General features: G+C 42.8%; 1 protein-coding gene across 1 annotated transcript; it reads right to left on the reverse strand.

Annotated features, from left to right (window-relative positions):
- LOC138663706 (oocyte zinc finger protein XlCOF22-like) lies at positions 1-27,482 on the reverse strand. The gene is made up of 7 exons (XM_069750013.1): positions 27,434-27,482; positions 21,692-21,832; positions 21,383-21,562; positions 21,177-21,300; positions 20,996-21,093; positions 20,706-20,796; positions 1-1,704 (listed from the first exon to the last, which is right to left on the reverse strand). Exons 1-7 carry the CDS (start codon positions 27,458-27,460, stop codon positions 608-610), a joined length of 1,758 nt encoding a protein of 585 aa, XP_069606114.1. The 5' UTR covers positions 27,461-27,482; the 3' UTR covers positions 1-607.
- Positions 27,483-27,520: the final 38 nt, after the last annotated feature.

The raw sequence follows: 27,520 nt of genomic DNA on the forward strand, positions 1-27,520 counted from the left end.
TTTAATTATGACTGTTTATTATATGTTTTTGTAGAATTTGTCAATAACATATAGTTTTTTCCCATCTGAGTTATTTTTGATGGTCAACAAAATGTGATTTTCCAGTAACTAATTTTTTAAACTCTAGGTATGATAATGGCTTCTCCCTTTGTTGTATGTTTGATGTTTAAAAGGGTTGTCCATAACATGGACAACTCTTTCTCATTCCTAATATTTGGTCCAGTTAAAATAAAAACAATTATAATAACCTGAGACACCTCACATGCCAGCGCCGTTCCAGCGGTGTTGAGATCCACGTTCCTGGGGCTCATGTAAGGTTCTTACATCATGTGATCCCTGCACCAAATCAGTGCTGGCATCACTGTCCCGTCACCGCTGGAATGGCGCCAACATGAAAGGCGAGTATGAGTATTTTTATTTTAACGAGGCTAAACATAAGGAATTACAAGATTTTGTTCTAGTAGTGGACAACCCCTTTAAGAAGATACAATTTCTGGAAAAAACATTTCTGACATTCTGAACAAGAAAAAGGCTTTTCCACTGTGGGGGTTCTCAGGTGGCTATCAAGATGTGCTTTCTGGTTAAAGCATTTCCCACATTCTGAACATTACAAAGGCTTTTCGCCTGTGTGATTCCTTTGGTGTATAAGAAGATTCCATCTCTGGTTAAAATATTTCCCACATTCTGAACAGGAAAAAGGCTTCTCCCCTGTGTGAAGTCTCTGGTGTCTATTAAGGTGTGATTTCCCTACAAAACATTTCCCACATTCTGCACATGAAAAAGGCTTCTCCCCTGTGTGAGTTCTATGATGTGTAATAAGGTGTGATTTCCCTCCAAAACATTTCCCACATTCTGAACATGAAAAAGGCTTCTCCCCTGAGTGGGTTCTCTGATGTGTAACAAGGGTTGATTTCTCTGCAAAACATTTCCCACATTGTGAACATGCAAATGGCTTCTCCCCTGTGTGACTAAACTGATGTCTAACAAGAAATGATTTCCCTCCAAAACATTTCCCACATTCTGTACATGAAAAAGGTTTCTCCCCTGTGTGAGCTCTCTGATGGGTTAGAAGAGTTGATTTCTTTGTAAAACATTTCCCACATTCTGAACATGAATAGGGCTTGTCCCCTGTGTGAGTTCTCTGGTGACAAACAAGATCTGATTTTTGGTTAAAACATTTCCCACAATCTGAACACAAAAAGGGCTTCTCCCCTGTGTGAGTTCTCTGGTGGCTATCCAGATGTGCTTTTCGGTTAAAACATTTCCCACAATTTGAACACGCAAATGGCTTCTCCCCTGTGTGAATTCTCTCATGCCTAACAAGATCTGATTTCTGGTTAAAACATTTTCCACACTTGGAACAAGAAAACCTATTTCTTGCTGTGTGAATTTTTTGTTGTTTAAGAAAAGCCTTTTCGAGTGGAAAACTATTTCCATATTCTGAACGTGAAAATGGCTTCTTTGCTTTAGGAGCAGTTCGGTTTTTAATACTTATTTTGTGACTTTGATTTTCCTTTGTAGTCGGTAATGAATCAGAAGTCAGGACTTGCTTCATAGGATCAGATGACAGATCTTTGCTGTGATGGGATGATGGTATATCTGGAGTAATGACATTAACTTCAATTGTATCTTGAAAGATCTCAAGATCATCTGATTTAAAAATTGAAGATGTCAGCTGTCCCTCTGATCTCCTGGTATAGTCATCTGCAAGAATGAAAAAATATATATTTTAACAACATATCCTTGAAATTTATATTTTTGAACATTTCTACTTAAACTGTTCATTAAAAAAATGACAAGTTGTGTATAAAAAATTGAATTATTCAGTAAAACAATGACAGTTCACAGTCTAATAAAAAACTTCACAGAATGAACCAGTAGAGTGTGGTGTTCAACTATTTGTTCATTCTGTCTCCCAAATAAGGAATAGAAAGCCACCAAACAATGTTATGAATGTGAAAATAATACTAATACTAAAAAATTCTATTCATATCCAAAACATAAGTCCCCACTCAGGTCCATCATCTGTCAATGGGAAAACAGAGGTTTCCATATTATTAGTGGCTCAATGTTATAGGCTTCTCAATGTCATTTCAAAAACAATTTGTTACCTAAAAAGAGGTTTTGTAAATTTAATTGAACTTACAAACACTTTTTGCTAAACTTTTTTAGTCCTTTTGTCTTCCTAAAAAAATAAAAGGATGTTGAAAAAAATACAAAATGATTCTACTAAAATAGAGATATGGTACATTTTCCTTTATTAACTGTTTTGTCTGGTATGTTTTAAGACAGTAAAAATTTTGAGTTTTAAAAGTACAAATCTTTCTAAATTATTTGGCAATTTTCAGATATTTTCAAAAATTAACACATTATTTCAACCTAAATCTAACCAGAAACATAAAGTACAATGTGTCACAGAAAAGAATCCCAGGAATCAGAAGCATCCAAAGTTATCACCAGGTGAAACATGTCAGATTTAAAAAATAGGACCTGATTAGGAAAACAAAACTTGCTGTGGAAAGTCATTAAATCAGAGTTTCTTAGGCAGTAACTACTGTAGTAAAAAAAATGTGACTCTAGGCTCGAGCTCAATAGTCTTAATCAGTAAAAAACGAGTAAATAGTGGTGAAACTTCACTGGGGCAATTAGAGTATGGGGCTCGGTGGCTCTTGGCAATCTAAATATTTTCTGTCAGATGAGTTTCTTGAAGAAAGTAGGAATTAGTCCTACCAGTAAAGGCCCCTTCACATTAAGCGACGCTGCAGCGATACCGACAACGATCCGGATCGCTGCAGCGTCGCTGTTTGGTCGCTGGAGAGCTGTCACACAGACCGCTCTCCAGCGACCAACGATGCCGGTAACCAGGGTAAACATCGGGAAACTAAGCGCAGGGCCGCGCTTAGTAACCCGATGTTTACCCTGGTTACCATCCTAAAAGTAAAAAAAAACAAACACTACATACTTACCTACAGCCGTCTGTCCTCCAGCGCTGCGCTCTGCTTCTCTGCTCTCCTCCTGTACTGGCTGGGAGCCGGAAAGCACAGCGGTGACGTCACCGCTCTGCTTTCCGGCTCACAGCCAGTACAGGAGGAGTGCAGAGCACAGCGCTGGAGGACAGACGGCTGTAGGTAAGTATGTAGTGTATTTTTTTTTTACTTTTAGCATGGTAACCAGGGTAAACATCGGGTTACTAAGCGCGGCCCTGCGCTTAGTTACCCGATGTTTACCCTGGTTACCAGTGAAGACATCGCGGGATCGGTGTCACACACGCCGATCCAGCGATGTCTCCAGGGAGTCCAGCGACGAAATAAAGTTCTGGACTTTATTCAGCGACCAACGATCTCCCAGCAGGGGCCTGATCGTTGGTCGCTGTCACACATAACGATTTCATTAACGATATCGTTGCTACGTCACAAATAGCAACGATATCGTTAACAATATCGTTATGTGTGAAGGTACCTTAATGTTGTTTCCAGGAGTCCATCATGACAGCACCACCAGGAGGTTATCCTTCTTATCCTTGATAAGGACAGGAACACCGAAGAGGTTAAATAACCCCTCCCTACCACCACCCTTCAGTGATTTTCTAAGTATCACACCACGATAGATGCAACGCTATTTATTCAACTTCCTTCTACACATGTTTAAGTCACATATCAGACAGGAAATTTGAGGGAGGGTATATAAGGGGTGATGTCATGATGCACTCCTGGAAACAACAATACCGGTAGGACTAATTTCTTCTTTCTAGGACATCCCTCCTGACAGCACCACCATGACAAATACCAAATAACTCCTACTAGGGTGGGATTACTGCCTGAAGGACCTTCCTCCCAAAGGCCATTTGTTGATTTGCCATAACATCTAATTTGTAATGTTTACAAAAAGTATTTAATTTAGACCAAGTTGCGGCCCTGCAGATTTGGTCCATGAAACTGAAATTGCTCTCAGCGAGTGAGCCCTGAGGTTTTCCGGCAGAGTCTTTCCTGCTGACACATATGCTGCTCAAATAGTTGACTTTAACCATCTGGCTAAAGTAGCTTTTGAAGCCTTCTTCCCTTTGTTCTTTCCTGCCATCTGGACGAAGAGGTTAGAGTCCAATCTCCAGCTCTCTGTGAGTTTCAAGTATTGAAGAACATTCCTTTTAACGTCCAAGAGGTGAAGAGAGAGTTCTTTCTTGTTGCTGTAGTTCTGACAGAAAGTAGGTAACACTAGCTCCTGATTCCTGTGGAAGTCAGAAACTAGTTTGGGAGGGAAGGCAGGGTGTTAGGCGCCAGGATTCTTCCTCTGCAAAGGATGGATCCCAAGCCTTGTCTTCTCTTGCGGTCTCAGCAAAGACGTTGGTCTCATCGTTTTGCTCAGATCCGGGCTGTACGCTTGGTTACTGCTGCCTCTCCAGGTTCAGCTATAGTAGCGGGTAATATTCAGCAGCGTGCCGTCATTCCTGAGACTAAGTCCAGAGCCACCCTGCGGGCGTGTATACCCCTTATCACTCCCGGAGACTGAGGTGATGTCGGCATACATAAAGGAGAATCTGACAAGGGGATTTATTAGGAAATCTGTGTCTCCTGCTGGGGCAGGGTTCTTCTTCATCCAGAAAAAGAACGGGGAACTCCGTCCTTGAATAGATTATAGAGGCCTGAACACCATAACCTTCAAAAATAAATATCCTCTGCCACTTATCTCCGAGCTATTTGACAGACTGTGGAGTGCGATGATATTTACTAAACTAGATCTGCGGGGTGCAATGATATTTACTAAACTAGATCTGCGAGGTGCCTATAATTTAATACACATTCGAGAGGGTGACGAATGGAAGACAGCGTTTAACACTCGGGATGGCATTATGAATACTTAGTAATGCCATTCGGTCTTTGTAATGCTCCAGCTGTCTTGCAGGACTTCGTAAATGACATCTTTCGGGAGATGTTATCCACCTCGGTGGTTGTCTACTTGGATGACATTCTTATTTGCTCTCCCGATCTGGATGCTCATCACAGAGATGTTGCCAGAGTTTTTGAGCTCTTGCGTGCCAACTCTATCTATGCCAAACTTGAGAAGTGTCTCTTTGAGCAGGAGTCTTTACCATTCCTTGGCTATATCATCTCAGCCAACAGTTTGGCTATGGATCCTGCCAAGGTGGAATCAGTGTTGAACTGGCCGGAACCAAATTCCCTTAAAGCGGTGCAGCGCTTTATGGGATTTATTAACTATTACCGCCAGTATATTCCACACTTCTCTACTCTGGCGGCTCCCTTGGTAGCTCTCACCAAGATGGGAGCTAACCTTACGCTCTGGTCCAAGAAGGTCTCTGAGGCCTTAAAGTTCCATTTTGCTAGGGATCCTGTTACATCGGCCAAATGTGGATAAGCCTTTTATTCTGGAGGTGGATGCCTCTTTCGGTGCGAGAGCTGTATTATACCAGAAGGATGCTAGCGGTCAGAAACGGCCCTGCTTATTCTTCTCTAAGTCTTTCTCACCGGCAGAGAAGAATAACTCCATAGGGGACAGGGAACTACTGGCCATGAAATTGGCCTTCTCCGAATGGAGATATCTCCTTGAGGGAGCTCGGCATCCCTTCCAGGTGTTCACCAACCATAAGAATCTGCTCTTGCTCTATCTATGGCGCTATAAAAATGTATAATAATAATAATAATAATCTGCAGACGGGCCAATGGCTAAATTCTCGCCAGGCCAGGTGGTCTCTATTCTTCTCTCCCAATTTAAGTTTACTATACACTTTCTCTCTGGGGAGAATTTATGGGCTGACTACTTGTCCTCTTCCGTCATTTCTTCCGAAGAAGGAGACGAACCATGGCTAATCGTTCTTATGGAGAGTCGGTGAACGGTGGCTCCAGTATCACTTGAGTCGGTGCCTCCCGGACTACATTCAGGCATGTGTTTCTTGTGCCAAGAACCGGCCATCCCGGAAGAGACCAGCGGGCTTGTTACATTCCATGCCGGTGGCAGATAGGCCCTGGGAAATGGTCGGGATGGACTTCATTGTGGGCTCTCCCAAGTCTCGTAACAATACTATCATCTGGGTAGTCACAGATCATTTCTCCAAGATGGTACATCTTGTTCCCCTTCCATGTGTACCATCTGCACGGGCTCTGGCTATGCTTTTCCTGAAGCATGCCTTCTGTCTCCACAGGATGCCTGATAAAATAGACAGTGACCAGGGTCCCCAGTTCGCTTCTCAGTTCTGGAGAGAGCTCTGTCGGCTGCACAGTATTGATCTTAATCTCTCCTCAGCATATCATCCCGAGACGATCGGATTGGTGGAGAGGGCCAATCAGACTCTGGTCACGTATTTGCGGCACTTTGTCTCTGCCGGGCATGATGACTGGGCATCCTTGCTACCATGGGCAGTGTTCGCCCTTAATAATGCCATTGCCGATTCTACAGGGCAGACACCATTTGTCCTTAATTACGGTCAGCATCCGCGTATTCCCATGCCCATGCCCATCTCATCTTCCAACTCTAGGGTGGTAGACTGGGCTGTGCAGGCCAGTGACATCTGGGACCGCATACAGTATACCATTCAGGTCTCTAAGGAGAGAATGTGGGCCTCTGCTGACGCAAATCCACCCTTGGGGCCCGCATCCACGCCGACCATAGTTGGGTGGAGGGACCAGGTCGCAGTGGGGGAACCGGTCCTCCAAGACTAGTGGAGGACTACAAGACTCAGCTAGCAAAGCCGGAGGCTGTGGCAGCTGTAGGTGCCACCTCCATATCCACATATAATTGCTGAAAAGGCAGCCATATAGGACCAAGGGGACCAGAAAGACGCTGGCTTAGGACACTGTGTGTGAAGGCGCAGGACAGGAGAGGCAGGAGCCAGCACAGTGAGACAGCCAGGAAAGGAGTATAAGAGAGGAGTCCTGGAAAAGTGTACCCCAAATCATCTGAGGGTTGGCTGGGCCACAAACCCGGAGGACACAGCACACGACTGGAGACAGTATCTGCAGAACTGTGAGTAAAGCGTTGAAAACTGCACCCAGCTGTGTCCTCTGAATTATTTGCTGCACCACCTGCCTGTTATGAACAGGTAATTCAGAACCACAATGGACCTTGAAGTTCAGAGCACACAAAGTGACCTGACAATTACCCAAAAACATAGGACGAGTTCTGAGACGTGGGAACTCTGCTGACCGCAATCCCTAATCCTATCCAACCACACTAGAGGTAGCCGTGGAGCGCTCCTGACCAGACCTATGCGCCTCGAGCACAGCCTGAGAAACTAGCTAGCCCTAAGAAGGAAAAATAAGCCTAGCTTGCCTCAGAGAAATACCCCAAAGGAAAAGGCAGCCCCCCACATATAATGACTGTGAGTTGAGATGAAAATACTAACGCAGAGATGAAATAGATTTAGCAAAGTGAGGCCCAACTTACTGAACAGACCGAAGATAGGAAAGATTGCTTTGCGGTCAACACAAAACCCTACAAACAACCACGCAGAGGGGGCAAAAAGACCCTCCGCACCGACTAACGGTACGGAGGTGCTCCCTCTGCGTCCCAGAGCTTCCAGCAAGCAAGAAAAACCAATATAGCAAGCTGGACAGAAAAAATAGCAAACAAAAAATAACACAAGCAAAACTTAGCTTATGCAGGATAGACAGGCCACAGGAACGATCCAGGAGAAAGCAAGACCAATACTAGAACATTGACTGGAGGCCAGGATCAAAGCACTAGGTGGAGTTAAATAGAGCAGCACCTAACGACTTAACCTCATCACCTGAGGAAGGAAACTCAGAAGCCGCAGTACCACTCTCATCCACCAAAGGAAGCTCATAGACAGAACCAGCCGAAGTACGACTCACGACCACAGGAGGGAGCTTGGCCACAGAATTCACAACACCTGCCCTGCACTACAACACCCGCCATCACATTTTACATTATAACTGCCCTAGGGCCTAGCTCTACTTGTGGAGAGCTGTACCAACTCTGATGCATCACCATCTGCCCCAGAGGACCTGAGCTGCAGCATCGGCCACCATCTCATTGCCGAATACCACGGGTGGCGTCACAAAGTAATTCCCTTACAAACTTTATTTTCCCCTTTCATTAACTTTTATTGAACGCCCAGGACCATGGACCGAGTCACTGCTGCTGTGACACATCCCTTTAAGAACCGGCCCGTACTGAGTATCCCTATGGCCCTGGCGGGCGCTCCACGATTAGCGCCATATCACTCTGCAACTGTGTGCCTATAAACACCGCTCTGCTGCAGAGTTTCTTTTCAGTCGCTGTGTGCGATTGGCACAGCCACTTGCTTCTCCACTGAGTGACATTTAACTCAGTGCGAATCATGCTTGTTTCGCCATTGTCCTCCTAGCTACAGTATACCATCCCTGCATGGTGGACCCCAGGTGGCGAACGCACTTTATTATTATATTTTATTTAGTGCGTTCCACCAACCCTAACAAGGGTCTAACTTTAAGACAATACAGTCTGCCCTTATTTTTAAATATGGGTCTCTTATGGATAGGGCCCGAATCTCCCCTATGCGTCTCGCAGAAGTTATTGCTACGAGAAAAACAGCCAAGAACGTTACTGACCTTAGGGGTGCCTGGTCTAGTGGCTCATATGGACCTGTGCGTAGCTTGGTCCCAACTATACTGAGATCCCAGGGGGGTACTGAGCTCCAAGAAGAAACTAGTCGACTTCTAGCACTTCCAACAGACAGATGTAATTAGAGCTATCACCAGCACCTTGCTGAAGCAACTAAATGTATTTAAGCCTCCAGCAAAGGTGTGCTAATCACCAGCAGACAGTGGAGATCACTGCTACGACTTAGAGGAGGATATCAATCCACAGCACAGAAGCAAGATCAAGAATTTATCTGCAGAGCCAGGCGCAGTGACCTTCTACAGCCGGATCCAGAATCACTTTCTGTCACACTCGTGACAGTAAGTGGATCCTCCAGGTTGTAAGTTTTTTAGCCCCTTTCTGACATCGGATGTCATAATCCCGACCATGGGACCTGGGCCTATTTGACCACAGACGGATTATTACGTCCGCGCGATCACCCATGCACACGGGTGGTGTGCGGACAATCGCTGCCGGGTGTCAGCTGATTCCGACAGCTGAATCTTAGTATAAGTTATAATATAAAAGATGGGGGTGCTCACTGTTTACAGTGGGTATTCTGGAGTAGAACAATAGCTAATCAAAAGATGAAGAAAACTCTGGCACTCAAAATTAAAGTCTTTATGAATGAAAGAATTCCCAGTTCCAGTTGATAGACACAAATGAGTACAAGGAATCACAATTCATCAGACCCAAGTGAATTCAGATAGTTCATCAACATTTCGGCATTGTATCACCTTTTTCAAGAGATATCTGCCAGGTAAGGGGTCCCTGGGTGTCCGGATAGAGGATCCACGTGTGTCCTGTTGCTGTCTGGTGTCACCAGAGATAGGAAACTTGCTGATCATGCGCAGTGCGTGATCATCAACTTTCCCTGTCAGTGCAGAGCTGACAATTTCTACAACATTGGGATGCTGCTGCTGTCAGTCTGCAAAAAATGATAGTCCCATAGTGGGACAAAGTGAAAAAGTTAAAAAGAAAAGTTATTTTTTTTAAATAATTGTAAAAGTATAAAAAAATAATAAAATCAAAAGATACTGTATACAGAAATTAATATTTGTATGAAAAAAACAAAGAAAATAATAAAAGTACATATTTAGTATCACCACGTTCGCAACAACCCGACCTATAAAACTGTCCAACTAGGTAACCCCTTTAGTGAACACCATAAAAAAAGGCAAAAAACAATGCTTTATCATCAAACCGCCAAACTAAAGGTTGAATAGAACGCGGTCAAAAAGACAGATATAAATAAACATGGTACCACTGAAAACGCCAGCTTGTATCGCAAAAAAAAAAACGCTGCCATACAGCTCCATCAGAGGAAAAATAAAAACGTTATAGCTCTCAGAATACAGCGATGCAAAAATAATTATTTTTTCTATAAGAGTTTTTATTGTGTAAAAGTGCCAAAACATAATAAAAATATATAAATGAGGTATCACTGTAATCATACTGACCCAAAGAATAAAATTGCTGTATCAATTTTACCACACAAGGAAATGCTTAACTACCCCCCAAGAAAAAAATTCCTGAATTGATGGTTTTTGTTCATTCTGCCTCCCAAAAATCGGAATAGAAAGTGATCAAAAAGGGTCATGTGCCCGAAAATGGTACAAATAAAAACGTCATCTCGTCCCTCAAAAAACAAACCCTCACCTGACTCTGTGGGCCATAATATGGAACAATTATAGTGCTCAAAATATGGTGATGCAAAAACTATTTTTTTGCAATAAAAAGTGTCTTTTAGTGTGTGACAGCAGCCAAACATAAAAACCCGATATAAATCTGGTATCACTGTAATCGCACCGACCCAAAGAATAAAGTTGCTTAATCACTTATACCGCATGAAGAACTGCTTAAAAAATAAATAAAATCAATTCTTCACCTACTGTTCATTTTTAAATTCCGCCTACCAAAGATTGCAGTAAGGCTCGGCATACATTTATCCTGCACTCTGCATTGAGCGCTTATACTTGGATTTCTGCGTAAATCTCTGAAATACGTGATTCAGGCAGAACCTCTGGCGGAAGATTCCCTATGAGGCAGATTTTGATGTAAACCAGAGTAAGTGCTCAGCGTCGAGCGCCGGATAAATGTGATCCCAAACATTATGTAAAATGTTCCCAATAACAGCTGCAACTCAATCCACAAAAAAAGCAAGCCCTCACTCAGGTTTGTCATCTGTTAACAGTAATATCAGGGGCTTCCAAGTTACTGGTAGTATAGAGGCACTGGAAAAGTGAAATGGCTCCTCGCCCCTCAAAAGAAATTCAACAAATTCTGAGCCCAACAGTGTACCTAAACCGCATATAGAGTCCACATGTTTGCCATTTCTGAAGCGATGAGAGCCCGCTAAACTTACAGACGCATGCCACATAAGCATGGGCTAGGCATAATGTGCTCGTGACTGCAATGTACTGGTCACTACAACGGCAGTTTGCAGTTTTCACTCAGCAATATTCATTGCTGTTCATTTCTGGAAAATACCCATGGAGTGAAAATTGGCACTTCACCTGTAGATATATTTCCAAAGGGGTATAATTTCCAAAATGGCGTCACTTGAAATGTTATTCTGCTCTTCTAGCAATTTGGGGCTCTGTATATGGAGCCCACAAAATGTTTCTATACAAATGCACAAAGCATGGACAACAAACAAGGAGAATTGGAACTACTACCGTAACACTGGAGAAGAAATATGATGTCATTGGAATCACTGAAACTTGGTGGGACGATACACATGATTGGAATACAAGGCTAGAAGGATACAACTTATTTGCAAGAAATAGACTTGATAAACGAGGAGGAGGTGTCGCATTGTATGTTAGAAAAGCGTATATCTGCACAGAGATTAAAGCTTCAGAGACTGGGAGTTCTGTGGAAACTCTTTGAGTAAGAATACAAGGAGAGAACAACGGAAAGGACACTACTGTAGGCATTTACTACAGGCAGCCTGTGCAATCTGAAGATATGGATGAACTCTTTATTCATCAAATGGCCAAGTTCTACAAAAAATATGACATAGTGGTCATGGGAGATTTCAACTATCCAGACATTTGTTGGGAATCTCTCTCGGACAAAACTAACAGGTCAAGCAAATTCTTATCCTCTCTTGCTGACAACTTTATCTTCCAAAAGGTAGGGGAGAAAACAAGGAGATCTGCTATCTTGGATCTAATCCTTATAAAGAGGGAGGAAATGGTTGAGGAGGTAACAGTGGCTGGGACCCTAGAAGGTAGCGACCATGTTATTTTAGGATTTTGGATAACTAGAGGAGGAAGAACTGAAAACTCCGCCTTCAAGGTTAGATTTCAGAAAGGCAGATTTTAAGGGACTCTGAAAGAGAATCGGAGGGATCCAATGGCTGGATATCCTTAAGAGCAAAAATGTCCAGGAAGGATGGGAAATCTTGAAAAATGAGATTCTCAAAGCACAATCGTTAACAATTCCAAAAAGAGTGAAGAATGCGAAGCATTTAAGGAAACCAGGATGGATGAACACAGAACTATAACACATGCTATAAAGGAAAAAAGAAATGTTTATCAAATGGAAAGAGGGAGGCATATCTAAAGAAGAATATAATGCTGTCTGCAGAACCTGCAGGGCACGAATCAGATTATCTAAAGTGGACAATGAATTAAGGATTGCTAGAGACGTCAAAAGCAATAAAAAAGGATTTTGGGGATATGTCAAAAGTAAAAGAAAAGTCAAAGATGCTACAGGATTTTTACAGGATGAAAATGATGAAATGGTAAGAAAGGATGTTGAGAAGGTCGAACTTTTAAATTCCTATTTTGCATGTTTTCTCTCAGAAAGGAAATGTAACTTCAACTGATCTTCATTATTCTATTAAAGGAATAGAAGAATCCAGGATATCTATAAACAGAAAGATAGTGAGGAAACACTTAGCTAACATAAAGGAATTCAAGTCTCCAGGTCCAGCTGAATTACACCCCAGAACACTGAAGGAGATAGCAGAAGAAATTTTTGAACCACTCTCCATAAACTTTAAAAAATTCTTGGAGAACAGGAGAAGACCCAGAAGACTGGAGAAGAGCATATCTTATTCCTATCTTCAAAAAAAGGAAAAAGGTGGACCCAGGGAACTTTAGGCTGGTGAGTCTGACTTCTATACCAGGAAAGATCTTTGAACAAATTTTTAAACAACATGTATGTAAGTACCTGGATAAGAATGAAGTGATCAACCAGAGTCAGCATGGGTTTGTAACTAATAGGTCATGTCAGGATAACTTAATTTCCTTCTATGACAGAATCACTGACTGGGTGGATCAGGGAAATGCTGTAGATATAATATATCTTGACTTCACCAAAGCATTTGACAAAGTATCTCACACTATCCTTATTGAAAAAATGACTAAGTATAGAATGGACAAGGCAACAGTTAGGTGGATTCATAACTGGCTTAGTGATCGGACCCAAAGAGTGGTTGTAAATGGCTGCACATCCAGATGGAATGATGTCTCAAGTGGGGTACCACAGAGTTGTGTCTTGGGCCCTGTATTGTTCAACATCTTGTCAATCATTTAGATGAAGGAATTGAGGGTACACTGATTAAATTTGCTGATGACACAAAGCTAGAAGGGATAGCTAATACAAAAGAAGAGAGGATTCAAAAAGATATAAATAAACTAGAGCAGTGGGCAGCAACTAACAGAATGGTTTTTAACAAGGTAAAATGCAAAGTACTACATCTGGGCAATAAAAATGAAAAAAGCATATACAGAATGGGAGGAATAGGGCTAAGCAATAGCACATGTGCAAAAGACTTGGGTATACTAATAGATCACATACTGAACATGAGTAAACAGTGTGATGCAGCAGCAAAAAAGGCAAATGCAATTCTGGGATGTATCAACAGAAGCATACAGTCTAGATCACGCAAAGTCATTATTGCCCTCTACTCCTCTTTGGTCAGATCTCATCTGGAATACGGTGTCCAGTTTTGGGCACCACATTTTAAAAAAGACATCAACAAACTGGAGCAATTTCAGATAAGAGCGACCAGAATGGTGACTGGTCTGCAAACCCTGTCCTATGAGGAACGGTTACAGGAATTGGGAATGTTTAGCTTGCAAAATAGAAGACTGAGAGGAGACTTAATAGCGGTCTACAAATATCTCAAGGGCTGTCACATTGTAGAAGGATCATCTTTGTTCTCATTTGCACAAGGTAAGGCTAGAAACAATGGGATGAAACTGAATGGGGGAAACACAGATTAGATATTAGAAAAAACTTTTTGACACTTAGGGTGATCAATGAGTGGAACAGGCTGCCATGAGAGGTGGGGAGTTCTCCTTCCATGGAAGTCTTCAAACAGAGGCTGGACAGACATCTGTCTGGGAAGATTTAGTGAATCCTGCTTTGAGCAGGGGGTTGGACCAGATGACCCAGGAAGTCCCTTCCAACTCTACCATTCTATGATTCTAGGAAAAACTGCGCTCCGTTCCTCAAGAGTCTCTCTGTACAGCTAAGTAGTACTGTACAGCCACATATGAGATATTGGCACGTTCAGAAGAAATTGTGGGACAAATTTTGGTGCCATTTTTACCCACTTTTTGTGTGAAAATTTAAAATCTGGGGCTAAAGCTAAATTTTGATGGTAAAAATGTAGTTATTTTTTCTTCGCTGCTGGTATAAAATTCTGTGACACACCGGTGGTGTCAAAATGATCACAGCACCCCTTAGTGCATTCATTGAGGGGTGTAGTTTGTAACATGGGGTCACTTATGGGGTTTCTTTGCTTTTCTGGTACCGCATGGGCTCTCCCAGTGGGTCATGGCACCTGCAAACCATAACCATAAAATCTGTTGCTCGTTGAGTTCTAAGCTTTGCACTGTGAATGAAAAATATTTCCCAATTACATGTAGGGTATTGGCACACTCAGGAAAAAATGGACCTCAATTTGTTTTACAAAAAATCCTATTAGCCCTCAGAAAAATTAAAAACTTGGGGTTAAGACAAAATTTTTGTTAGGAAAATGTGATTTCATTATTTTTACGGCTCAACGTTATAAACTTCTGTAAAGTGCCTAGGGGTTCAAGGTGCTTACCATGCATCTAAATACACTGCTCAAAAAAATAAAGGGAACACTAAAATCTCACATCCTAGATATCACTGAATGAAGTATTCCAGTTGTAAATGTTTATTCATTACATAGTGGAATGTGTTGAGAACAATAAAACCTAAAAATGATTAAAGTAAATCACAACTAATATCCCACCGAGGTCTGGAGTTGGAATGATGCTTAAAATCAAAGTGGAAGATGAAGTTAGAGGCTGATCCAACTTCAGTGGAAATGCCTCAAGACAAGGAAATGATGCTCAGTAGTGTGTGACCTCCATGTGCCTGTATGATCTCCCTACAACGCCTGGGCATGCTCCTGATGAGGCGGCGGATGGTCTCCGGAAGGATCTCATCCTAGACCTGGACTTAAGCATCCCCAACTCCTGGACAGTCTGTGGAGCAACGTGACATTGGGGGATGGTGCGAGACATGATGTCCCAGATGTGCTCAATCGGATTCAGGTCTGGGGAACGGGTGGGACAGTCCATAGCTTCAATGCCTTCATCTTGCAGGAACTGCTGACACACTCCAGCCACATGAGGTCTGGCATTGTCCTGCATTAGGAGGAACCCAGGGCCAACAGCACCAGCATATGGTCTCACAAGCGGTCTGAGGATCTCATCTCGGTACCTAATGGCAGTCAGGCTACCTCTGGCGAGCACATGGAGGGCTGTGCAGCCCTCCAAAGAAATGCCACCCCACACCATTACTGACCCACTGCCAAACCGGTCATGCTGAAGGATGTTGCAGACAGCAGATCGATCTCCATGGCGTCTCCAGACGTCTGTCACATGTGCTCAGTGTGAACCTGCTTTAATCTGTGAAGAGCACAGGTCGCCAGTGGTGAAATTTGCCAATCCTGGTGTTCTGTTGCAAATGCCAAGCATCCTGCATGGTGTTGGGCAGTGAGCACAACCCCATCTGTGGACGTAGGGCACTCAGACCATCCTCATGGAGTCAGGATTCTAACTGTTTGTGCAGACACATGCACATTTGTGGCCTGCTGGAGGTCATTTTGCAGTGCTCTGGCAGTGCTCCTCCTGTTACTCCTTGCACAAAGGCTGAGGTAGCGACCCTGCTGCTGGGTTGCTGTCCTCCTATGGCCCCCTCCACGTCTCCTGGTGTACTGACCTGTCCCCGGGTAGCGCCTCCAGCCTCTGGACACTACGTTGACAGACACAGCAAACACAGCTCGCATTGATGTGCCATCTTGGATGAGCTGCACTACCTGAGCCACTTGTGTGGGTTATAGAGTCCGTCTCATACTACCATGAGTGTGAAAGCACAGCCAACATTCAAAAGAGACCAAAACATCAGCCAGAAAGCATTGGTACTGAGATGTGGTCTGTGGTCCCCACCTACAGAACCCCTACTTTATTGATTGTGTCTTGATAATTGCCAATAATTTCCATCTGTTGTCTATTTCATTTGCACAACAGCATGTGGTATTGATTGTCAAACAGTATTGCTTCTTAAGTGAACAGGTTGATCACACAGAAGTTTGATTTGCTTGGAGTTATATTCTGTTGTTTAAGTGTTCCCTTTATTTTTTGTGAGCAGTGTACATTACTTGAGGGGTATAGTTTCCAAAATGGGGTCACTTTTGGGGGGGTTCCACTGTTTAGGCACATCATTGGCTCTCCAAATGGGACATGACGTCTGCTAATGATTCCTGGAAATTTTACATTCAAAAAGTCAAATGACGTTCCTTCCTTTCCAAGCCCTGCCGTGCGCTCAAACAGTAGTTTTCTCCCCCATATTGAGTATCGGCGTGCTCAGGAGAAATTGCACAACAAATTGCATGGTGCAATTTCTCCTGTTCTGAAAATGCAAAATTTGGGGGATAAAAGCATCTGTGGGGAAAATTTTGAGTTTTTTATTTTTACGGCTTAACGTTATAAACTTCTATTAAGTACCTGGGGGTTCAATGTGCTCACCACACATCTAGATAAGTTCCTTGAAAGGTCTAGTTTCCAAAGTGGTGTCAATTGTGGGGGATATTCACTGTTTAGACACATCAGAGGCTGTTGAAATAAGAAATGGGATCTGCCAATTATTTCAGCAAATTTTTCATTCAAAAATCAACTGGCGCTCCTTCCCTCCAGAGCTCTGCCATGCGCCGAAAAAGTGGTTTTCTCCATCATATGGGGTATTGGCATGCTCAGAAGAAATTACACAACACATTTTGGGGTCCGTTTTTTTCCTATTACCCTTATCAAAATAAAAAAAATTGGATCTGAAGTAAATTTTTTGTGAAAAAAGTAAAACAAAAATTTTGTTTCACAAAAAATCCTGTGAAGGACCTGAAGGGTTAATAAACTCCTTGATTGTGGTGTTGAACACCATGAGGGGTGCAGTTTTTAGAATGGCATCACTTTTGGGTATCTTCCATTATATAAACCCCTAAAAGTGACTTCAAATATCCTGTGGTTCCTAAAAAATGGTTTTGTAAATTTTGTTGGAAAAATGAAAAATCGCTGGTCAAATTTTACCCCTTATAACTTCCTTACAAAAAAAATGTTGGCTCCAAAATAGACATATGGGAAATGTTATTTATTACCTACTAGCTGAAGAGCCTGGCGTTGCCTGGGCATAGTAAATATCTGTGGTTAGTTATAGCACCTCACTTCTCTCATTTTCCCATCACGCCTCTCATTTTCCCCCTCGCTCCTCTTATTCCCCCCTAACACTTGTCATTTCGACATCACATCTTTCATTTTCCGATCACTCCACTATTTTCCCTCACTCCTCTCATTTTGCACTCACACCTTTTCACACCTCACTTTTTCCCCTCAGTATATACATATTTGTCATCTCCCTTATAAATAGTATACACCTGTATGTAATCTACTGTATATAGTATATACCTGTACGTCATCTCCCCTGTATATAGTATATACCTGCTGTATGTCATCTCCTTCTGTATATTAACAAGAATCCCAATGTCATAGTGATAGTCTGAGCCACAGCACACAAACGTTCAGTGCCCCCAGACAAATCAGAAAAGCTCCATAAAATACATATATGAGCTGGAGGAAAAAGGAGCGTACGATATAGATTTTTTTAATAAACAAGTGTCATTATTAGTACAAAAAATGCTAAAAATAGTAATACAATCCAATGGTAGGCGTAACCCAGTCAAGCACAGGAAAGGGACCACCCCCCTTTACCCCCATATACATACATAAGCCATAACAGAGGGGGAACAGAAAAGAACCCCATATAAAAATCAAATGGCAGGCAGAACCTACATGTACCTAGATCAGTGCAGTAGCCAAGAAACAGGCTATACTAGTGATAGTATGTAATGCATAATAGCGTGATAGGTCTCATAGGTAAGCTTACCAATAGAGGGCACAGGAGGGGGGTCCCGCTGGAAAAGAAGAGCGCCCCGATGCGCGTTTCGCGGCTCCAAAGCGCCGCTTTCTCAAGGGGATAGCAAATCCCCAATAGCAAATTGACTGGGTTACGTCTACCATTGGATTGTATTACTATTTTTAGCATTTTTGTACTAATAAAGACACTTGTTTATTAAAAAAAATCTATATCGTACGCTCCTTTTTCCTCCAGCTCATATATCCTTCTGTATATTGTACATACCTATGTGTCATCTCCTCCTGTATATAGTATATACCTGTATGTCATCTCTGTATATCTGTATGTCTATGCCTGGGCATAGTAAATATCTGTAGTTAGTTATAGCACCTCACTTCTCTTATTTTCCCATCACGCCTCTCATTTTCTCCCTCACATCTTTCCTTTTCCCCCTCACATCTCTCATTTTCTCCCTCACATCTCTCATTTTCTCCCTTACACCTCTCATTTTCCCCTCACTCCTCTTATTTTCCCCCTCACTCCTCTCATTCCCCCTAACACTTGTCATTTCGACCTCACATCTGTCATTTTCTGATCACTCCACTATTTTCCCTCACTCCTCTCATTTTGCACTCACACCTTTTCATTTTCACCTCACACCTCTCCTTTTCACCTCACACCTCTCATTTTCACCTCACCCCTCTCATTTTCCCCTCGGTATATACATGTTTGTCATCTCCCTTATATATAGTATACACCTGTATGTCATCTCCTGTATATAGTATATACCTGTATGTCATCTCCCCTGTATATAGTATATACCTGTATGTCATCTCCCCTGTAAATAGTATATACCTGCTGTATGTCATCTCCTCCTGTATATTGTATATACCTATGTGTCATCTCCTCCTGTATATAGTATATACCTGTATGTCATCTCTTCTGTATATAGTATATACATGTATGTTATCCCCTCCTATATATAGTATATACCTGTATGTCATCTCCTGTATATAGTATATACCTGTGTCATCTCCCCTATATATAGTATATACCTGCTGTATGTCATCTCCTCCTCTATATACCTATGTGTCATCTCCTCTTGTATTAGACGTCGTTCACACGTTATTTGGTCAGTATTTTTACCTCAGTATTTGTAAGCTAAATTGGCAGCCTGATAAATCCCCAGCCAACAGGAAGCCCTCCCTCCTGGCAGTATATATTAGCTCACACATACACATAATAGACAGGTCATGTGACTGACAGCTGCCGTATTTCCTATATGATACAGTTGTTGCTCTTGTAGTTTGTCTGCTTCTTAACCAGATTTTTATTTTTGAAGGATAATACCAGACTTGTGTGCGTTTTAGGGCGAGTTTCATGTGTCAAGTTGTGTTTGTTGAGTTGCATGTGGCGACATGCATGTAGCGACTTTTGTGAGATGAGTTTTGTGTGGCGATATGCGTGTAGCAACTTTCTGTGTGTCGAGTTGCATGTGACGGGTTAGTGTAGCAAGTTGTGTGCAGCAAGTTTTGCGCGTGGTGAGTTTTATGTGTGGTGCGTTTTGAGTATGTGCAAGTTTTGTGTGAAGCAACTTTTGCATGTGTTGCAACTTTTGTGCATGTGGCAATTTTTCCGCGTGTGCAAGTTTTGCATGTGGCGAGTTTTCCATGAGGTGAGTTTTGCACGTGTGGCAAGTTTTGCGTGAGCCTAGTTTTGCATGTGGCGAGTTTTGCATGTGGCAAATTTTGCGCGTGGTGAGTTTTGAGTGGCGACTTTTGTGTTTTGACATTTATGTGGCGAGGTTGGTGTATGTGTGGTGAAATGTGTGCTGAGGGTAATATGTGTTCAAGCATGTGGCAGTGTGTGGCGCATTTTGTGTGTGTGTTCATATCCCCGTGTGTGGTGAGTATCCCATGTCGGGGCCCCACCTTAGCAACTGTACGGTATATACTCTTTGGCGCCATCGCTCTCATTCTTTAAGTCCCCCTTGTTCACATCTGGCAGCTGTCAATTTGCCTCCAACACTTTTCCTTTCACTTTTTCTCCATTATGTAGATAGGGGCAAAATTGTTTGGTGAATTGGAAAGCGCTGGGTTAAAATTTCGCCTCACAACATTGCCTATGACGCCCTCGGGGTCTAGACGTGTGACTGTGCAAAATTTTGTGGCTGTAGCTGCGACGGTGCAGATGCCAATCTCGGACATGCACACACACACACACACATTCAGCTTTATATATTAGAATTTGTGTGACATATCTCTGTGATTTAAGGGCATGAAAATTCAAAGATGGAAAATTGTAAAATTTTCAAAATTTTCGCCAAATTTCCATTTTTTCACAAATAAAGGCAAATCATAATGAAGATATTTTACAACTGTCAACAAGTACAATATGTCACAAAAAAATCTCAGAATCACAGGGATCCGTTGAAGCGTTCCAGAGTTATTACCTCATAAAGTGACAGTGGTTAGAATTGTAAAAATTGGCCCGGTCATTAACGTGGGGGGTAAAAGGTATAAAAAAGGGCTTTCACAATTTCACAAAATAATTTGAACATTTTTGAATGGAGAAGAATATTATGTACTAGCGGCAAAATGGTGATGACACGATTGTGGATTGTGACGCGGCCGGACTACACCACCGATAAAGCAGCCACAGCCGGTGACTGAGAAAAATCTGTGACTTCTTTGCATTTAGTGGTTACTACTCACTTGGGCTGTTATCTGTAGGAATCTCCTCTTTACACCACTCATCACCCCTCAAATATGTCTCTGTAGTATTAATATGGGTCAGATCTTCACCCTGAAACAAATATTGTAAAAGTAACAGACGAGATGGAGAAGTCACATCTATGATCAGCTCTAATCCTGCCATCTCCACCGTTCTCATTACAGAAGTATAAAGCATATAATACGGGTGGATAAAGCAAGACTGAGCACAAGATCTTCACAGTCGTCTACACATCATAGGGGAGATCTCATGACACCTTCTCTCCAGCTACCTGATGATCCCGAGGAACATTGAGATCTTCTTGTTTACAGTCCTGTGGAAGAAGAGGACGGGGACATCTCTCTGGTGTCGTCCTCTTACTGGATAGAACTAGAGGAAACACATACAGGGACTGAATTCATTCTTTACATACAGATAATTATAGACCGTTTGTATTTAGTCCTGTCTATTACCTGGTGATGTGAGGGGCTGGGGAACCTCCATAATGACGTCCTCGTATAGATCATTGTGTCCTTCAAAATACTCCCACTCCTCCATGGTAAAATATATGGCGACATCCTGACACCTTATAGGAACCTGACACGAACAATGATACCGTCATCCCCTGATCCCTTCATAGAGTGACTGTATAATGTCCCAGCTTTCCCAGCAGTGTCACCTCTCCAGTCAGCAGCTCAATCATCTTGTAGATGAGTTCTAGGATCTTCTGGTCATTGATGTGCTCATGTATCAGGGGGTGAGGTGGAGGCCTCATGATTGGACTCAGGGGTCTTCCCCATCCCTCAGACACCGGGTCCTGACAGCGCTCACTAGAGGTCTTCTTCACTACTGTGTAATCCTGGTTAGGGAGAGACACATTAATAAATCTAACTACAGACATTTCCAGAGTCCTCACCTCTCCAGTTCTGTCCATCTGTTATTACCACAGATAAGAATGATGTAATGTGACGTCATCAGAATCTCTCACCTCTCCAGTAAGCCGGAAGAGGATCTCTAGGGTGAGGTGTAATATCCTCTCCACCATCTTGACTCTGTCCATATCCGTCCTTGATGGGTAATGCAGAAAAAGTCTCCTAATATTGAAGATGTCCACTAAGAGGATCTGATACTGTAGGGACCGAAATAAGGAAGATGATGAACCAATGTAACATCCCAAAGAATTCTGTGTAATATTACAATTACTGGAGACTAAGAAAACCTTATTTTTTGAGCATCGCTATCACTTGATAGGGCTCAAAAAATATATAAGAAGTGACCACAAATCCATTTTTTTTTTTAAAACTGTTAATTTTTATTAATTTATTCCGCAAAGTATCAAAGATTTTTTCAGAAAAAGGTCACTGGAAAAACAGAACACCACATATTGCATAGACTTTGGCAAATTATTATATCTGATGAATAAATAATGTAACAAATATTTTACTTAAAGCTAAAGTGCTTAGTGCGTATCAGTGCATTTCATAAAATATCAAAATTTACCACTAGTTGGTGATGTAACATCTGTCACATTAGTCTTAAGTCACAGAAAATCTAAATTTTCATTTATTATCATAAAAAGGACATATGCAAACACAAAACCATCTGCCAGATATCAAAAAAATACTGTTTAAATCCTTACTATGCACATACCAATCGACTCTGTGTGTAATCGGTGGCAACTAGTTTCCCAAAGGGTATACAACTGCCTCCACATATAGCCATCCTAAATTGGGCATCCTGAGTGCACGGATACAATATAGTATGTAGTCAGCTTATTACCTGGTTGTTTTGCCTGTCCAAAGAAAGTGTCACTGCCAAAGTCACGGACCTTGCGCCCCGACGTGCGCTTTTTCGCCACCCTGATTCTTCGGGGGGCGTGTCTTAAGTGAGAAGGTATGTGTTTCAATACTGACGTCAGCCAATAAAAAAATTTGCCGGGATATGTGTGACAAAAAAAATCAACCAAAGCCTAAAAAGTACAAACAGTAATGACACGGTTGTTACTAAGTTATACTGCGCATGCGCTGGCAACTAAATCGCTCAGAAACCTGCAGGCAGAAGAAGCCGACTATAACAAGATCACAGCGAATGCTAACACGGTGATTGCCATATCTCCATACGCAAGCATAAGTGGCAGATCTTTTTAGATATCTTCTATGTAATTCCATTTAATAAAAACTACTTTTTGCAAATATAAATAGTGCAATATTGCCATATCTAGATCTATTTCCATTCACCACATAGATAGGTAAATTAGGTCAACTTGAGTCACCACACAAAACTACACAGGAATGGGGAGAAATGAAGACATTCTATATTGAAGTAAAATTCGGTATCACGCAATATCAAACAAATAAATACTTAATATGTATAGGTAATGCCATGACATAGTGGCGCAGGTACAAGTGATGCGTTACATTTTAGAATTGTAACTCATCGATAGTGATACCACGGAACACGATCTTTATCTCTGCACTCACAACTGGGGCAGGAAAAGGTGATCTACTAATCAGACAACTTAAATGAATGCTCAACTATAACATGCGCTCTTTCATTGTAAACCTATAGATATTGTGGTGCAGTGACTCACATTACAGCCAGGGGGCACGTCCACCTTCATTGGCTGAGAAATGGCGCTTTTCGCGTCATTGAAATGCGACTTTGGCGAGAAAGTCGCGTACCGCATGGCCGACCCCACACAGGGATCGGGTCGGGTTTCATGAAATCCGACTTTGCCAAAAGTCGGTGACTTATGAAAATGAACGATCCGTTTCGCTCAACCCTAGTGAGCAGCGAGTGTTTCAGTAGACAGATAAGTGGGATGGTACCGTTGATTATGGCGTCATCGCAGCTCACAATCTTGGTCCAGTCTTCAAAGTTTTGGAGAACTGCACAGATGTCAGACATCCATGCCCACTCATTAGCTTTTATGTGTGGAGGCTAACTGGAATACCGCTGTGCATGTTGTATCTGGTATTCAGCTAGTGCCCTCTGCTGCTAACAAAGCCTTGCCAACATATGTAAAGTTAAATTCCAAAGCGTGGTAACATCGCACACCAGTGAGATGGAAGTTGCAAATGCTGCTACAGCACTGCCAAGGCTGCAGAAAGTATAGCTGACTTTTGTAAATGGGCACACAAGCTGTGTACTTACACCAGTAGTTCATGCAGATCTGAGTAGGTTTTGAGAAAAGACTGAACCACTAAGTTGAGAATGTGAGCCAGGCCTGGTACGTGTGTGAGGTTGCTAAGCTTCAGAGTCATCACCAGGTTACTGACATTGCCACACATGACCATACCTGCTTATAGGTTCAAGGGAGACAGCCACAGATCAGTCTAGTCTGATAGACCCAGGGCTGTGGAGTTGGTAAGCCAAACCTCCGACTACTCAATTTCCATGACACCGACTCCACCACAATGGGTTCCGACTCCACAGCCCTGACAGGGCCGTAAAGTCGGTAAGCCAAACCTCCAACTCCTCAATTTCCATGACACCAACTCCACCTCCACAGCCCTGGTTAGACCTCTCAACAACTCTGCGACGGTGTACAGTTTGTCACCTAAGCAGACTAGCCTCAGCAGAGCCCGTTTCCGCTTGGCCGAGGCAGTGCCGCATTGTTTACAACTTGCGACTGACGTTAACTTTTCAGATGAAGGAGGAGGTACAGGAACTTCTGTAGAAGGTAAGGGAAACCCTTAATGAACCAGGGCCCGCAATCCTCGGTGTCGGTAGCATGTGTTCCGTCCAATGGTCTGACTGGGTCTCAGCTTCCACAATATTCACCCAGTGTGCTGTCATGGAAATGTAGTGTCCTTGGCCACAAGCACGTGTCTGTAGTTAAGTGGACCTTCCCAGTAACAGTGTTGGTCAAGGTACGGCTGATGTTATGGGACACGTGCTTGTGTAAAGCGGGCACGGCACAACGGGAAAAATAGTGACGGCTGAGGACCGAGTACCAATGGAAAGCAACCTCTATGAGGTTGTGGACAAGCCTAAACAGTAACATTTCAAGAGCAAGCAGTCTGGAAATGTGGCCATTTAATATTGTGGGTGGAGGCGTATTTTTGCTTGCATTACAAGGAGTGGTGAAGGGACAACTGAACGCTGCACAGGGACATGTACGTGGAAGTGCTTGCTGACAGTGGTTGCAAGTGTGCAACAACAGGTGCAGGTTGGGAGGCATGTTTCCTTGAGTCATGGAAAGGGGATTGGAGTGCATGTAGAACAGGGGAAGAGGCAGTGGTGTCACCTACAGATACTGCTTCTGGACCCTGGCGTTCAGCCCAACTAGTCTTATCCTTTGCTGTCATGTGCCTGAGAATGCTGGTGATGGGCATACAGGTAGTTCTGTTGCTACTGCTGATGCTGGCATAGCAGATATTGCAAATGGCATTTTTTGGGTTAGCTGGACTGTGATTAAAAAAGGTCCAGACTCGGGAACACCTATCCCTTGACTTGGCAACTTCACCGATGTTGGTACCCTGGGGCACAGTTTTCTGCCTTGTGTCTGGCCACCCCACTGTCTTTTCCTGCCTGTTCTGGTGCTGCAGATCCCTCCCCCTATGTGCTGCTGTCTTTGCTCAGCATGTCACCTTCCCAGGTTGGGTCAGTGACTACATTGTCCACCACCTCATCTTCCACTTCTGCACCCTGGTCCTCCTCCTGACTTGCTGACTTTACAACATCAGTTGTTGGCAAATGTGCCTCATCATCATCCACCTCTTGAGACAGTAATTGCATTTTCCCACCGTTGCCTTCTTGTGAGCGTGGCTGCTCAAATATTTGGGCATCGCTATATGTGATCTCCTCATGTCCGGCTTGAAATTAATAGGCAAGAATCTATAAATGGAAATTAGAAATTTGAACAGCTCTTCGGAGTGTACAAATGTGGGATCACTTGTCTCCGGGCAGTCAGCATGGTGGGAGCAAGAAGGATCAGGGTGAGGATTATGTGGTCCAAAATCATTACTGAGACTGGACTGTGTGAAAGACAGGAGGGTGCTGGCAAAGTGACTGAAAGCATTATCCCTGTTGAGAAAAATTTGAAGGATTAATATCAGATGAATATTTGTCCACCTCAGGTTGATGTGTTACACTGCATTAGCAATACAGCAATGCTTTTACTGACCAGTCAGGTTTGGCTGTATGCTTCTGACCACAACTGGTGTAGTATATATGTCGCATAGTATTTCCCTGCTGAAAAAACTTTGTAGGATTAGCATTGCAGGAAAATTTGCTCACCAGTGATGCTATTGATGTCCAACCAAGTCTAACAGTATGCTTTTGAAGCAAAACTGACACAGTATAAATGGCATATACTATTTCCCTATTCAGAACAATTTGCAGGATTAAGAGCAAAAATAATATTATTAGAATTGAGAAGGGCTTTTGGTATGAGTTGCAGTAGAAAAAATGTGCAACTAACCCTATCCTGTCCTACTCTACACCTTCAGCACAATCTCTCCCGAAGTGCTGCTAACAGCAGTATGAATGTTGATTATAATTAGCCCTTATAAGAGCTGTTGTTGCATTTGAAAGAAATATTGGTGATGTCTAATCCCTGCCTATACGCAACTAAAATGCTGTCCCAACCTCAGCACCTCTCTTCCTGCTCTGCCTGTGTCGGAACACTGTGCCGAGCATCATGACCCAATAACGCTATGCAACCAACCAATCAAAGTAATGCCACAACCAAGATGGCTATGGCATTACAGTGACTGGCAGGCAACCCCAGAATGTTTATTGGCTATCTAACAAGCGCCAAACGAGTGGGTTGGGGACTCGAGCTGGCGTGAGAGCATTCAAAAATACTCCCCGAGTAATGAGCATCTTGAGCACACTGATGCTCGAGCGAATAACGAGCAGTGACGAGCATACTTGCTCATCATTAATACCAATATCTCCATTTACACTGCTGTGTTTTCTCTATAATGTTTTTTTTTAGCATTTTGCAGTAGGCTTCACTATATTACATGAAAAACACCAAAGAAAACAGGTGTTAAAATGTAAGAAAATAAAATTGGATATGGAGGTACTGTGGGAACATTATACTGTGTGTGTGTGGGGGGTGTCAGTACCGTGAGAACATTATACTGTGTGTGGTTGGATGGCGGTACACTGTCCCACAGATGGCAGTAAAGGGTTAAATGACATCTGTTAAGGTATGTGCACACGTTGCGGATTTTGCTGCGGATCCGCAGCAGTTTCCCATGAGTTTACAGTACAATGTAAACCTATGGGAAACCAAATCCGCAGTGCACATGCTGCGGAAAAAATTGTGCGGAAACGCAGCGTTTTATTTTCCGCAGCATGTCAATTCTTTGTGCGGAATCCGCAGTGTTTTTACACCTGCTCCAATAGAAAACTGCAGATGTAAAACCGCAGCGGAATCCGCAATAGAAACCGCGATAAATCCGCAGCGGTTTTGCACTGCGGATTTATCAAATCCGCTGCTTAAAAATCCGCAGAGGAGCTTTCTACGTGTGCACATACCCTAAGGTTAATGTCTTTCTATGAAGCTTCTTCTCTGAACTTTCTTCCTCTGTTTTCTGCCGTATTTCTATTACTCTCCGGAATCAGGAATGTATTAAATCCTATAGAAACTGCGGAGAAAGAATCATTTCTAATTCTGTGTTTCCAGGATTCTTCTTGTGGGAATTGGCTGCGATATCCCCTGTGCAATATATTTCTAGTATTAATGCGCCAGAAACGGGAGCTCTCCAGCACCTACCTCCACCTGCAGAGCCGCACACCACATATATGGCTGCTCTGTGCGCACAGGACCTGTGATGAGGTCATGCACATGTGACCAACTGAG

Source organism: Ranitomeya imitator, chromosome 2 (genome assembly GCF_032444005.1).
Source record: "Ranitomeya imitator isolate aRanImi1 chromosome 2, aRanImi1.pri, whole genome shotgun sequence".
In the NCBI taxonomy this organism is placed as follows: Eukaryota; Metazoa; Chordata; class Amphibia; order Anura; family Dendrobatidae; genus Ranitomeya; species Ranitomeya imitator.

Bases quoted from the DNA above. Each gene is read 5' to 3' on its own strand.
- LOC138663706 (XM_069750013.1), bottom strand. From the start codon at position 27,460: ATGTGGTGTGCGGCTCTGCAGGTGGAG. The intron at 21,833-27,433 runs GTAGGTGCTGGA...CGGTCCCTACAG, and splicing joins GTGCGGCTCTGCAGGTGGAG to TATCAGATCCTCTTAGTGGA. The intron at 20,797-20,995 runs GTAGCTGGAGAG...TATTTGTTTCAG, and splicing joins ATGTTCCTCGGGATCATCAG to GGTGAAGATCTGACCCATAT.